This window comes from Arachis hypogaea, chromosome 19 (genome assembly GCF_003086295.3).
Source record: "Arachis hypogaea cultivar Tifrunner chromosome 19, arahy.Tifrunner.gnm2.J5K5, whole genome shotgun sequence".
Lineage (NCBI taxonomy): Eukaryota > Viridiplantae > Streptophyta > Magnoliopsida > Fabales > Fabaceae > Arachis > Arachis hypogaea.
The window spans coordinates 100,600,254-100,612,492 of NC_092054.1; the positions used below are offsets into that span (position 1 = coordinate 100,600,254).

At 34.9% G+C, this 12,239-nt stretch overlaps 1 protein-coding gene and 1 non-coding gene across 3 annotated transcripts; both read right to left on the minus strand.

Moving 5' to 3' along the window:
• Window positions 1-1,240: 1,240 nt before the first annotated feature.
• On the minus strand, window positions 1,241-1,348 carry LOC112781651 (small nucleolar RNA R71). Its single transcript, XR_003192415.1, has one exon. It is a non-coding gene; the product is annotated as a small nucleolar RNA R71 (small nucleolar RNA).
• A 7,040-nt stretch (window positions 1,349-8,388) lies between these two features.
• Window positions 8,389-11,852, minus strand: LOC112775094 (aluminum-activated malate transporter 10). Of its 2 annotated transcripts, none has more exons than XM_072228002.1 (6): window positions 11,384-11,852; window positions 10,875-11,012; window positions 10,306-10,578; window positions 9,868-9,986; window positions 9,634-9,777; window positions 8,389-9,046 (listed from the first exon to the last, which is right to left on the minus strand). In XM_072228002.1, the coding sequence occupies exons 1-6, from the start codon at window positions 11,739-11,741 to the stop codon at window positions 8,525-8,527; spliced, it is 1,554 nt and encodes a 517-aa protein (XP_072084103.1). In that variant the 5' UTR covers window positions 11,742-11,852; the 3' UTR covers window positions 8,389-8,524. The 2 variants fall into 2 exon arrangements, with proteins under 2 accessions (XP_072084103.1, XP_025674347.1); XM_025818562.3 differs by having other exon boundaries at window positions 10,872-11,012; window positions 11,384-11,851.
• Window positions 11,853-12,239: the final 387 nt, after the last annotated feature.

A 12,239-nucleotide genomic window follows, 5' to 3' on the forward strand; every position in this document is an offset into this window, starting at 1 on the left:
ATCATATCTTTTCAAAAATATCTTCTTATCTTATCTTTTTCAAAAATATCTTTTCAAAATATCTTTTCTAACTTCCTAACTTCCTATCTTTTCAAAATTTGTTTCAACTAACTAACTAACTTTTTGTTTGTCTCTTAACTTTTTCAAAACCTCCTAACTAACTCTCTCTCTCTCATTTTCGAAAATATCTTATCTTTTTCAAAAATATCTTTTCAAAATATCTTTTCTAACTTCCTAACTTCCTATCTTTTCAAAATTTGTTTCAACCAACTAACTAACTTTTTGTTTGTTTCTTAACTTTTTCAAAATCACCTAACTAACTCTCTCTCTCTCTAATTTTCGAAAATATCTCTCCTCTTTTTCAAAAATTTCTTTTTAATTAACTAATTATTTTTATTTTTATTTTCGATTTCAAAAAAAAAAATTTCGAAAAATACTAACAAATTTTCAAAAACCAATTTTCAAAAATCACTAACTCCTTTTCAAAATAATTTTCGAAAATTATTCCTCCCCCATCTCATTCTATTTATTCATTCATATCCTAACATCTCATCTCACATTCCAATCCTCACAGTTGTGTTTCTTCCTTTACATCACATCCTTTATCTCCCCCTCTTCTTCTACTTACAAAGGGATCCCTATACTGTGGTATAAAGGATCTCTATTATTATTATTATCATTTTTCTGTCCATTCTTCCTTGTATTATGAGCAGGAGCAAGGATAAGAACATTCTTGTGGAAGCAGATCCAGAACCTGAAAGGACTCTGAAGAGAAAATTAAAGAGAAGCTAAAATACAACAATCCAGAGAAAACCTTTCAGAAATTTTCGAACAGGCAGAGGAGATGGCAGGCGAAAATAATAATAATGAAAGGAGGATGCTTGGTGACTTTACTGCACCTAATTCCAATTTACATGGAAGAAGCATCTCCATTCCTGCCATTGGAGCAAACAACTTTGAGCTGAAACCTCAGTTAGTTTCTCTGATGCAGCAGAACTGCAAGTTTCATGGACTTCCATCTGAAGATCCTTTTCAGTTCTTAACTGAATTCTTGCAGATATGTGATACTGTTAAGACTAATGGAATAGATCCTGAAGTCTACAGGCTCATGCTTTTCCCTTTTGCTGTAAGAGACAGAGCTAGATTATGGTTGGATTCTCAACCTAAAGACAGCCTGAACTCTTGGGATAAGCTGGTCACGGCTTTCTTAGCCAAGTACTTTCCTCCTCAAAAGCTGAGCAAGCTTAGAGCTGATGTTCAAACCTTCAGACAGAAAGAAGGTGAATCTCTCTATGAAGCTTGGGAAAGATACAAACAGTTGACCAAAAAGTGTCCTTCTGACATGCTTTCAGAATGGACCATCCTGGATATATTCTATGATGGTTTATCTGAGCTATCAAAGATGTCACTGGACACTTCTGCAGGTGGATCCATTCACCTAAAGAAAACGCCTGCAGAAGCTCAAGAACTCATTGACATGGTTGCTAATAACCAGTTCATGTACACTTCTGAAAGGAATCCTGTGAGTAATGGGACGCCTATGAAGAAGGGAGTTCTTGAGGTTGATACTCTGAATGCCATATTGGCTCAGAACAAAATATTGACTCAGCAAGTCAATATGATTTCTCAGAGTCTGCATGGAATGCAAGCTGCATCCAACAGTACTCAAGAGGCATCTTCTGAAGAAGAAGCCTATGATCCTGAGAACCCTGCAATAGCAGAGGTAAATTACTTAGGTGAACCTTATGGAAACACCTATAACTCAACATGGAGAAATCATCCAAATTTCTCATGGAAGGATCAGAAGCCTCAACAAGGCTTTAACAATGGTGGAAGAAACAGGTTTAGCAATAGCAAACCTTTTTCATCATCAACTCAGCAATAGACAGAGAACTCTGAACAAAATGCTTCTAATTTAGCAAATCTAGTCTCTGATCTATCTAAGGCCACTGTAAGTTTCATGAATGAAACAAGGTCTTCCATTAGAAATTTGGAAGCACAAGTGGGCCAGCTGAGTAAAAGGATCACTGAAATCCCTCCTAGTACTCTCCCAAGCAATACAGAAGAGAACCCAAAAGGAGAGTGCAAGGCCATTGACATAAGTGCCATGGCCGAACCTCTGAGGAAAGGAGAGGACGTGAATCCCAAGGAGGAAGACCTCCTGGGACGTCCAGTGATCAATAAGGAGCTTCCCTCTGGGGAATCAAAGGACTCTGGGGCTCATCTAGAGACTATAGAGATCCCATTGAACCTCCTTATGCCCTTCATGAGCTCTGATGAGTATTCCTCTTCTGAAGAGAATGAGGATGTCACTGAAGAGCAAACTGCCAAGTTTCTTGGTGCAATCATGAAGCTGAATGCCAAATTATTTGGCATTGATGCTTGGGAAGTTGAACCTCCCTTGTTCATCAATGAACTAAGTGATCTGGATCAACTGACATTGCCTCAGAAGAGACAGGATCCGGGAAAGTTCATAATCCCTTGTACCATAGGCACCATGATCTTTAAGGCTCTGTGTGACCTTGGTTCAGGGATAAACCTCATGCCCCTCTCTGTAATAGAGAAACTGGGAATCTATGGGGTGCAAGCTGCTAAAATCTCACTGGAGATGGCAGACAGCTCAAGAAAACAGGCTTATGGACAAGTAGAAGATGTATTAGTAAAGGTTGAGGGCCTTTACATCCCTGCTGATTTCATAGTCCTGGATACTGGAAAGGAAGAGGATGAATCTATCATCCTAGGAAGACCTTTTCTAGCCACAGCAAGAGCTGTGATTGATGTTGACAGAGGTGAAATAGTCCTTCAATGGAATGAGAACTCCCTTGTATTCAAAACTCAAGGATCTCCCTCTGCAACCATGGAGAGGAAGCTTGAAAAGCTTCTCTCCAAGCAGAGTCAACCAGAGCCCCCACAGTCAAACTCTAAGTTTGGTGTTGGGAGGCCACAACCAAACTCTAAGTTTGGTGTTGAACTCCCATATCCAAACTCTAAGTTTGGTGTTGGAGAGTCTCAACAAAGCTCTGCACATCTGTGAGGCTCCATGAGAGCCCACTGTCAAGCTATTGACATTAAAGAAGCGCTTGTTGGGAGGCAACCCAATGTTTATCTAATTCTTATTTTTATTGTTTTTTCATGTTTTCTTAGGTTCATGATCATGTGGAGTCACAAAATAAATATAAAAATTGAAAACGGAATCAAAAATAGCAGAAGAAAAATCACACCCTGGAGGAGCATCTGTCTGGCGTTCAAACGCCAGAACAGAGCATAGTTCTGGTGCTGAACGCCCAGAATGGGAGCATCCTGGCACTGAACGCCCAGAACAAGCATGGTTCTGGCGTTCAACGCCAGAAATGGCAGCAAAGGGGCGTTGAACGCCCAGAGTTGTGTGCAAAGGCATTTTACATGCCTAATTTGGTGCAGGGATGTAAATGCTTTGACACCTCAGGATCTGTGGACCCCACAGGATCATCCCAGGATCTGTGGACCCCACAGGATCCCCACCTACCTCATCATCTCTCTTTCCATTCATGATCATCCCTTCTGTTTTCCATTTACCACTCACATCCATACACCTACTACCTTCAAAATTCAACATCTCTCTCCCACCCAATCCCACCCATATGGCCGAATACACACTCTCATCCATCTCCTCCATATCTTCTTCTTATTCTTCTATTCTTTCTTCTTTTGCTCGAGGGCGAGCAACATTCTAAGTTTGGTGTGGTAAAAGCATAGCTTTTTTGTTTTTTCCATAACCATTGATGGCACCTAAGGCCAAGAGAAACCTCTAGAAAGAGGAAAGGGAAGACAAAAGCTTCCATCAAGGGTCTATAGCTCAGTGGTAGAACATTTGACTGCAAATCAAGAGATCCCTGAGATACCTCAGGGGATACATTTTCTTCCACACAATTATTGGAAGCAACTAAGGGTGGAACATCAAGAGCACTCCATCATCCTTCATGAAATCAGAGAAGATCTAAAAGCAATGAAGGAGGAGCAGCAAAGACAAGGAAGAGACATAGAAGAGCTCAAGGACATCACTAAGGTGGACTCATTCCTTGTTCTTACTTTCTCTGTTTTTCATTTTCTATGTTATGTGCTTATCTATGTTTGTGTCTTCATTACATGATCATTAGTAGTTAGTAACTCTGTCTTAAAGATATGAATGTCCTATGAATCCATCACCTCTCTTAAATGAAAAATGTTTTAATTCAAAAGAACAAGAAGTACATGAGTTTCGAATTTATCTTTGAACTTAGTTTAATTATATTGATGTGGTGACAATGCTTCTTGTTTTCTAAATGTATGCTTGAACAGTGCATATGTCTTTTGAAGTTGTTTTTTAAGAATGTTAAATATGTTGGCTCTTGAAAGAATGATGACTAGGAGACATGTTATTCGATAATCTAAAAAATCATAAAAATGATTCTTGAAGCAAGAAAAAGCAGCAAAGAACAAAGCTTGCAGAAAAAAAAAAGGGCGAAAAAAAAAAAAGAAAAGAAAAAAAAATAGAAAGAAAAAGAAAAAGCAAGCAGAAAAAGCCAATAACCCTTAAAACCAAAAGGCAAGGGCAAATAAAAAGGATCCCAAGGCTTTGAGCATCAGTGGATAGGAGGGCCTAAAGGAATAAAATCCTGGTCTAAGCGGCTAAACCAAGCTGTCCCTAATCATGTGCTTGTGGCGTGTAGGTGTCAAGTGAAAACTTGAGACTGAGCGGTTAAAGTCAAGGTCCAAAGCAAAAAAAGAGTGTGCTTAAGAACCCTGGACACCTCTAATTGGGGACTTTAGCAAAGCTGAGTCACAATCTGAAAAGGTTCACCCAATTATGTATCTGTGGCATTTATGTATCCGGTGGTAATACTGGAAAACAAAGTGCTTAGGGCCACGGCCAAGACTCATAAAATAGCTGTGTTCAAAAATCATCATACTGAACTAGGAGAATCAATAACACTATCTGAACTCTGAGTTCCTAGAGATGCCAATCATTCTGAACCTCAATGGATAAAGTGAGATGCCAAAACTATTCAAGAGGCAAAAAGCTATAAGTCCCGCTCATATGATTGAAGCTCTGTTTCATTGATAGTTTGGAATTTATAATATATTCTATTCTTTTTATCCTATTTTGATTTTCAGTTGCTTGGGGACAAGCAACAATTTAAGTTTGGTGTTGTGATGAGCGGATAATTTATACGCTTTTTGACATTGTTTTTAGTATGTTTTTAGTAGGATCTAGTTACTTTTAGGGATGTTTTTAATAGATTTTGTGTTAAATTCACATTTCTGGACTTTACTATGAGTTTGTGTGTTTTTCTGTGATTTCAGGTATTTTCTGGCTGAAATTGAGGGACTTGAGCAGAAATCAGATTCAGAGGTTGAAAAAGGACTGCTGATGCTATTGGATTCTGACCTCCCTGCACTCAAAGTGGATTTTCTGGAGCTACAGAACTCGAAATGGCGCGCTTCCAATTGCGTTGGAAAGTAGACATCCAGGGCTTTCCAGCAATATATAATAGTCCATACTTTGGCCAAGAATTGACGACGTAAACTGGCGTTCAACGCCAGCCTTCTGCCCAAATCTGGCGTCCAGCGCCAGAAAAGGATCCAAAACCAGAGTTGAACGCCCAAACTGGCACAGAAACTGGCGTTCAACTCCACAAATGGCCTCTGCACGTGTAACACTCAAGCCCAAGCCCAAGCACACACCAAGTGGGCCCCGGAAGTGGATTTATGCATCAATTACTTACTCATGTAAACCCTAGTGACTAGTTTATTATAAATAGGACCTTTTACTATTGTATTAGGCATCTTTGACCAGTGTAAACAATCTTTGGACGCCTGGTTCTTAGATCAGAGGGGCTGGCCTCTCGGCCATGCCTGGACCTTTCACTTATGTATTTTTAACAGTAGAGTTTCTACACTCCATAGATTAAGGTGTGGAGCTCTGCTGTTCCTCAAAGATTAATGCAAAGTACTACTGTTTTCTATTCAATTCTTCTTATTTCGCTTCTAAGATATCCATTCGCACCCAAGAACGTGATGAAGGTGATGATTATGTGTGACGCTCATCATCCTTCTCCCCTATGAACGCGTGCCTGACAAACACTTCTGTTCTACATGAATTAAGCTAGAATGAATATCTCTTAGATCTCCTAACCAGAATCTTCGTGGCGTACGCTAGAATGATGGCGGCATTCAAGAGAATCCGGAAGGTCTAAACCTTGTCTGTGGTATTCTGAGTAGGATTCAATGATTGAATGACTGTGACGAGCTTCAAACTCGCGATTGTTGGGCGTTAGTGACAGACGCAAAAGGAGGGTGAATCCTATTCCAGCATGATCGAGAACCGACAGATGAATAGCCGTGTCGTGACAGGGTGCGTGAGCATATTATTCACTGAGAGGAGGGGATGTAGCCACTGACAACGGTGATGCCCTTGCATAAAGCCAGCCATGGAAAGGAGTAAGACTGATTGAATGAAGATAGCAGGAAAGCAGAGGTTCAGAGGAACAAAAAGCATCTCCATTCGCTTATCTGAAATTCCTACCAATGAATTACATAAGTGTCTCTATCCCTATTTTATTATATTATATTCGAAAACACCATTATCACTTTATATCTGCCTGACTGAGATTTACAAGGTGACCATAGCTTGCTTCATACCAACAATCTCCGTGGGATTCGACCCTTACTCACGTAAGGTATTACTTGGACGACTCAGTGCACTTGCTGGTTAGTTGTATCGAAGTTGTGACAATTATGAATTAAGATCAAAGCACCAAGCTTTGGAGCCATTACCAGGGATTGTTTGAGCCTGGACATCACAATTTCGTGCACCAATATAATTGGTTGTTATTTTTGTATTTGATTGTTAATAAATATAATAGATAATTGATAAAATAATAATTTATAAAATAAAAAATTATTTTTATAATTAAATAAAATACATGGGGTTAATTTGTAATTAAAATTAGTTCAAGGACTACGTAGTAATTGATAAAAAACTCCAAAAACATGTTTTCTACTTGGACCACTAAGTGGTCCAAAGGTTCCTGGACCACCGAATCCTATGCCTCTTTTTAGTATTGTTCAAACTCTCAAATGATATTGTTTAGTACTTTTTTTAGCACCAAAACGTATACGACGTTGTTTTCATATATCCAACATGGTAAGGCTTGAACTACGTCACTAACAGCGCTGAGTTCCAATGACGGAAGATACATGAAAGACTACATTGATGCAATTTTTTGAATCTAGAGGACCAAATCGTAGCAATTAAGAAGTTAAGGACTAAGTCAGTGTAACTCGACAATTTTAGAAACTAAAATAGGACTTAACTCATTAATATGAAAATTTTTTTAGTGAATCATAAAATTTTGTGAAAAAACAAAGATTTTCAAAAAATTTATATTTTATGATTAAATTTTTTTATAATTTTTCCTATTATAAAAATTTAGTTTTTACTTTTCATTGAAAATTATAATACATCAAAAATATATATATATATATATATATATATATATATTATCATTGATTTCTATCTTTAGCGGTTATATATGGAAAGAAAAGGTGCAAACTTCGATCTCATTAGTTTCAAACCTATCCTATAGTTTCTATTTTTGTTCAAGCCCTCCCTGAGGACTACCTATTCTAATAGCTACATGAATAAAGTTAGGAAAGCTTTCAAGTAAAGGTAAGCGTGTACGTTGTCACACTCCCTGCCTTCCAAAGGTGCCCAGAGGACGGGCCAGTAGCTCCCCGTCGAGTGGGGGAACAATGTAATTGTAGAGTAAGTTCATTTCCCGTTTAGGATTTCTCTTGACTTCCTCTAGTAGCTAGTTTAGAGTTCCCTTCCGAGCCTAGTAAGGTCTTGAAGAGCAATCACTTGGACCTCTACCGTATATATAACCGCTAAAGATAGAAATCAATGATAATATATATATATATATATATATATATATATATATATATATATATATATATTATCATTGATTTCTATCTTTAGCGGTTTTTGTGAGTTTATAGCATCTTTGTTAATGGAGGATATTAATAATTTGTATGAATACCGAAATCGATTTCAATAAATTTTAGGTTGGAATATACTTAATTTTTTAATAAATTTTTATTATTTTAAAAGTTTTGAGAATTACTTCAATTAATTAGTTTTTATTTTATTATAGAATAATTAAATCTTAAAGTATTGTATAAAATAAATTAGTTTTTTTGACAGAAAAATCAATCCATTTTGAAGACTTCTAGAATATAATATTTGATATGAATTTTTTTACAAACGTAATTTAAGTGTTTTCTAGGATAATAAAATTATTAGTATTTGATATGATGGATTATTTGTGCGTGTGGGTATTCCTTTCTTCAGTTCCTTGTTCTTAATTTCTCCACAGATTTGGTTCATGTATCCTTTCATAATATGAATTTTTATATATGTAACATGCAATCTATCATGTACCAAAGAATGTACACAGCTAGACCTTCTACATATATATAATACCATTGAAGTTTTCGATTTTCAGACCATTTGGAGCGTTTTATTATCATTATTATTGGCTGCTTCGTGAACATCATCATGATGATTCTGCTGCTTGGTTGGGTGGATCTTATTGTCTTTGACACACTTGGGTTCTTTGAATTTAGCCAAATTTGATAGTTCATCAACGGCTTTCACAATGTCTTCCACACGCGACACAGTTTCAATGAGCAATGAAGCCACAGTTACCACCTGAATTATTTCCATCACTGCTGGTATCATCATCATATTCAATTCAACTACTGAACCCACTACTTCTTCATCTTCTTCGTTTGTTGTTGTTGATGGTTTTTGTGGGATAATCAATAGATTGTTTGAATGTGAATTATTCAACAAGTCCCTCAGTTCTTGTGCTGCATCGTTCATCTCCATAATTAACATGTCAACTTTGGATGATTTTGTCATGTTCCTCATTGTTGTTGCTACCTCTTTTATGACGTTGGCACATTTGGATCCCAGTTTCACTGAGATGCCGCTAATCTTGTTCTTTATGTGATCTGGAGCCTGCGAAAAAATTCATTGCTTTCTACCTCAATTACTGTATCTAAAAGGTCATGATAAAAGTTAAAAATATAAAAGATATTACGTCGGTTCATTTATTGTCCATTGTCTTTTATATATATAACCGAAAGAGACCGTAAATACAAATTTAGCTAATATATATTTTTTATAAAATAAATTATGTGTACATTACAAATTAGTTATCAAATTAATTATTATATATTTATATAAAAAATATTTATATTATTTAATTTATTTTTAATGTAAATTTTATATTTTAATATATATTTTATATGAGTAATTGAACAATAATATTTTTTTGTACAAGTGATTAAATTATTTTTAGAATGTTTTTATATTGGTAAAGATTAATCTGATTAAATTAAAAATGTTATTTGTACACTAAAATCAACTACTAAAATTAGTCATCAATATATTTGTATATAAATACATGTGTAGTTTAATTTATTTTTAATGTGTATTTATATTTTAATTTGTATTTTATATTGGCTTTAGTAACTGACTTTAGTATACAAATAGCATAACTCATATTAAATATATATAATTTGCTATTTTATTTAGTTAATTACCTGATTATGTGAATTAATGCAGGCAATAAGAGCATCTAAGCAGGAAGCACAAGTGCGCATGGAGGCCCCTACTTTAACATACTGCTTCCATGGGTGACGGAAGTTGAACCGCCCATGTGCAGGCTCCCATCTTGCTAAATTTGCCTATATAAAAAACACAATATTATTATTATTATTATTATTATTATTATTATTATTATTATTGAATTTCTATCTGTAGATGCACATATATACCATAGTTTCTTCTGTTGCTTTGGAACTTAGGACACACTTGTAACCAATTAGCTTCGTTCTACACTCCTCGTCACTCGCTCCTTCCTGTTGATTATTATTGAAGTACTCATCTACATTACCTGAAATTAAATACACAAATATATTATTTATTAAGTAATATATTTACTTAAAATATTCGATAATATACCTAACTAAAAAATAGTTTTAACTATTTTGTTAAATAATTTAAGAATGGAATAAATACTTAAATTAATCTTCAATCAAAATGACAAAAAAATTAATCTATCTGATGTGTGAATAATTTTTTGATTATTTATTCTAAAAAATAAAATTGTGTTAGAGAGTAAAATGCTGGAAGCAGATTGTATTTACTCTTTCAGCTAAGAATGCATTAAAAAGTAATGGTAAAAGATCTAAATAAATTGGAGTAAGGAAGACCTTGTAGGGAATTGGCGAGCTTGTCAAGATTCTTAATAACCAAAAGATGAAGCTCTTGACCAGCCCAAATGGGGCAAATGGTCATGCTCACTATTATACAAAGGCATGTCCCAATTATAACTGTTGAAACTCTCTGTTGTGCCAAATCCAACAACTTCTCAACTCTATAACCCGACACCGCAACCAAACTGAATGTCAATATGAATATTAAGCACCCATAGTCAAAACGAGCCTTTATGCTCGGAATGAATCTCGAGAATGTTGTTGCAGAAGCTGCATGCACACAAATTAATTAGCAAGACGATCAATAATTATGTACCAATTAATAAATAATAGAGTAAATCTCTTTTTTTTTGCCTATTTATCGGAAGATTCAATTTATTTTCAATTGCTGAAGTAATTAGAGAACTTCCATGCATAATAATCTGTTGATATGTGAGGGACCATTTAAACTAATAACAAAAGCCGCTTAAATAATAATGATGTTTTTCAGACAAACAGCTAAGATTGGAAAGAATATTTATTCTAAATAATAATGCATATTCACAGATAAAGAGTGGTATTACCACAGAGGAAGAGAGAGACGCCAGCAATCATAGGCCCCCCTTGTTCTCCAGCTCTATCTGCTAACCAGTGAACCCCAATGGCTAGAAACCCAGCAAGTGATGTCCCACATATTCTATTTATAACTTTACAAATGGTTGCCCCTGCAATTTCATGCATCCATAATGTTACTACAATTTTATTATTTTTATTTACATGTATAATATTCCATCTTATTATTTACATTAACATCTTCTACGCTCACTATATTACTTAAATTATTTTTTATTAGTTTAATATTAATAATAATTAATTATAGTAGAAATATATCACGAATACATAAGATTTTTTTTTCATTTTTTGAGGTTGGTCAAAATAAGAAGAACTAATTTTTTTCCAGAAAAAATCTTATGTACTCCTTATGTATTCCTATTATAATTAATTATCTTGAACGTTAAACTAATAAAAAAATAATCTAAATATCACAGTGCACTAAAATTAAATTTGGTATATATTATAAGTATTAATTACCTACCTGCTGTGTATTCAAAAACTACCACAACTGTCATGACTGCCCACATAGAATTTCCACCAACTCCATCATATAAAGGCTTTATGTAGTAAAAAAATGAAACTGCTGAAAGTGCCACCCCAACTTTCAATCCATGGATGAATTTTCTAGGGTCATCCAAACCCATTTGCCATGCTTTCTTCACAAACTTGCAAACCTTCATACTCACCCCTACCATGGCTCCCCAAATACAAGCCACCATCACTGATGGTAATAACAATAATGATGATAACGCTAATGAGTGGTTATCATGATCATCATCTCCTAGTTTGATCTTCCATTCCACTACTCCTTTCACCACTTCCTTATCTTGTTGGCTCATCTTAGTTTCTTGTTGGAAACTATTTGTTTGAATTATTATTATTATTATCAATGTTAGTGGTAAAAGTGATGGAATATGCAAGGAGAATCTATAGGTGAACAAATAGTAGTGGAAGACACTTACATTTATATAGTTAGAGAATTAATGTTGAATGTGCTTGCTGTATGCAACATGAAGATTAGATAATAATATTATTGATTAGAAAAATAAGAATAAAATATATACTCCACCTTGAATTCCAAAGCAGCAGGGGATTATATTCTAATCTCATCATCACAAGTGTCAACTTTTATTACTTATTTTTTTCTAGAATATGCATGGTATAAAGAGTTTGAGATATCAAGCCTAGAAAATAAAGTCTCACATCTATTGACATACAACTAAATTAAGTGAAATGTATATTATATAAACAAGACATAAATCTTACTTTAAAAATTTAATTAAAATGTGAAGGGTAGATTATTATTATTATTATTATTATTAAAAATACTATTTATA

Bases quoted from the DNA above. Each gene is read 5' to 3' on its own strand.
- LOC112775094 (XM_025818562.3), bottom strand. From the start codon at position 11,741: ATGAGCCAACAAGATAAGGAAGTGGTGAAAGGAGTAGTGGAATGGAAG. The intron at 10,579-10,871 runs GTAATACCACTC...GTGTGCATGCAG, and splicing joins CGTCTCTCTCTTCCTCTGTG to CTTCTGCAACAACATTCTCG. The intron at 9,987-10,305 runs GTCTTCCTTACT...ATTTAATTTCAG, and splicing joins GCTCGCCAATTCCCTACAAG to GTAATGTAGATGAGTACTTC.